This window comes from Rhinopithecus roxellana, chromosome 7, assembly GCF_007565055.1.
Source record: "Rhinopithecus roxellana isolate Shanxi Qingling chromosome 7, ASM756505v1, whole genome shotgun sequence".
NCBI lineage: Eukaryota > Metazoa > Chordata > Mammalia > Primates > Cercopithecidae > Rhinopithecus > Rhinopithecus roxellana.
Window position 1 is genome coordinate 101,092,119 of NC_044555.1, and position 2,397 is coordinate 101,094,515.

The 2,397-nt window shown below is 47.8% G+C and overlaps 1 protein-coding gene across 1 annotated transcript; it reads left to right on the top strand.

Annotated features, from left to right (window-relative positions):
- Positions 1–1,093: 1,093 nt before the first annotated feature.
- Positions 1,094–1,950, top strand: LOC104659774 (histone H2B type F-M). Its single transcript, XM_010359891.1, has 2 exons — positions 1,094–1,570; positions 1,914–1,950. Exons 1-2 carry the CDS (start codon positions 1,146–1,148, stop codon positions 1,948–1,950), a joined length of 462 nt encoding a protein of 153 aa, XP_010358193.1. The 5' UTR covers positions 1,094–1,145.
- The last annotated feature ends 447 nt before the right edge of the window (positions 1,951–2,397 follow it).

Below are 2,397 nucleotides of genomic sequence, written 5' to 3' on the forward strand. Positions count from 1 at the left end.
ACATTCTGAGCCAATGGCTCAAGCCCAGAGCTGAAGACACTTCATTAGCTGAGCCAGTGGAGAGTGGGGTTTTGGTCCTCTCGGATACTTCTATTGTAAGTGATGCATACTCACAGGACATTAAGCTTTGCATTAAAAAAGATTGTAGACTGGGAAATAATAGAATTAGACAAATGCGAATGAGTTAGAGTCCTTACTTCAGTTTCTCAGAAGCTTGAAAAGGGTGCTGCTCATTGAATTTTTGATTTAGCTGTTTCTGCACTGTGTGTTTTTATATATTTAAATGAATTGTATAATAGAGGTAATGTTGAAAAAAGATTCTATGAGGTCTGCTTGTTCCATTAGTAATGTTTGTCCCGTTTGATGCTTCTAAATTGTTATTTATAGCAGTAAACAGTTTATCTTTGTGTGTGTGTGTGTGTGTGTGTGTGTAATGTGATTTAGTTAATATTTCCAGTATGAGTTTTGTAACCACGTTTATAAATATTCGCAGATTTTTTTTGTTTGTTGTTTGGGTGCATCCTTCAATGGGTATCAATATCATGTTTTATTTTCCTAGAATAAGTTTTCTCAGCCAGATACAATAGCTCATGCCTGTAATCCCTTAAACTTGGGAGGCCAAGGCAGGAGAATCGCTGTAGTCCAGGAGTTCGAGACCAGCCTAAGGAAACATGATGAAACCACGTTTTACTATATATATACACACACACACACACACACACACACACACACACACACACACACACACAACTTAGCCAGGTGTAGTGGCACATGCCTCTAGTCCAAGCTACTTGGGAGGCTGAAGAGGGAGCGTCGCTTGAAACCAGGAGGCAGAGGTTGCAGTGAGCTGAGATCGCACCACTGCACTCCAGCCTGGGCGACAGAGCAAGACTCTGTGTTCCTTTGTCTGAGATAGGTATCAGGGGCGACTGAGGCCGGCAGACGCCCTCTGTAATTGGCTGACATGATGCCAAGCAACAGGATCATCCAATCACCTTCAAAGGAGGGAGGATTGTTGACAGGCTCCCTGGGTGACACTTCATCCAATCAGATGTCGAGTTGGACTGTGACGTAGAGCCACACGGCCATACCAAAGTGCCCGGCTTCCCTGGTCCACAACCGTCACAGTCTGGTCTTGCAATCTAATGGCCGCTGCCTCCGCCATGGCTGAGGCTTCCTCTAAGACGACCTCTGAGGAAGACCAGAGCATCCAAGAGCCCAAAGAGGCCAACTCCACGACTGCCCAGAAGAAGAGGCGAGGGCTCCGAGGTTCCCGCAGGCGCCATGCCAACCGCCGCAGGGACAGCTTCGGGGACAGCTTTGCCGCCTATTTCCCCCAGGTGCTGAAGCAGGTTGACCAGGGCCTCAGCCTTTCCCCGGAGTCCGTGAGTGTCATGGATTCTATGGTCCATGACATATTGGACCGCATCGCCACCGAGGCTGGTCGCCTGGCCCGCTACGCCAAGCGTGTGACCATCACCTCCCGGGACATCCAGGTGGCCGTGCGCCTACTGCTGCCGGGGAAGATGGGCAAGATTGCTGAGGCCCAGGGCACGAATGCCACCCTCAGGTACACCAAAAGCAAGTGAGCTCTCTCAGGAGGGCCTGAGCACCCGGGAAACCCAAAGGCTCGGTTCAGAACCTCTGTGCGTGGCCCTAAAGACCAGTGGCCCGCCAAGGTGGGGAACCCCACCGGAGGTTGGGGTGAGTGGCATCCTGCGGGAGTGACCACCTGGCTATGCTCCAAGGAAAAGTAGGGGGTGTTTCCGTGACTGGGTTTCATTTCCTCAGTTTCCTAAATGGCCGTTTTTATTAGTTATCTTTCTCGGTTAATTTAAGATGATATTATGAAGGTACTGATGTTTACCTTTTTCACTCTCATTCTCCTACGACTGTATGGTGGAATTTTCCAGAACTTCATTATGTGCGATATGGCAACAGAGAAAGTGAATACGCTGATATAAGAAGAGAGGTAACCCTGCTAAACGTGTTCAGCACCTCCCTCATCGTGAATCCATGTAAATAAGCAAGCGAGGCCCAGTTACAGTGTATATATAGCTAAATAAAATTTTCAGGAATCCATTCGTTTTTCAGCTTCCCCGACTCTGAGATCACTATTGCAATTCATTCTCTGTTTGCTCTGACAATAATTTTTTCATTTCTTTTTGAACAGAAACCTTCCTTACTTCCAGGTATGTGTCAGTAGGATTACTGAGTGTCCACGGAAACAGCTCATGCCTTAGTGTACAGTGGTGCAGCCAATGAGTGACCTGCAGTCTATGGGCAACAGTCATTGTCCCAATGTTGGGGGAATGACCCAAGCTGAACCCACAACAGCCTTCCTGTGATATTCAACCTGGTGTTTAAAGGAACGGCAGTGTGATTCTTTACCTGATG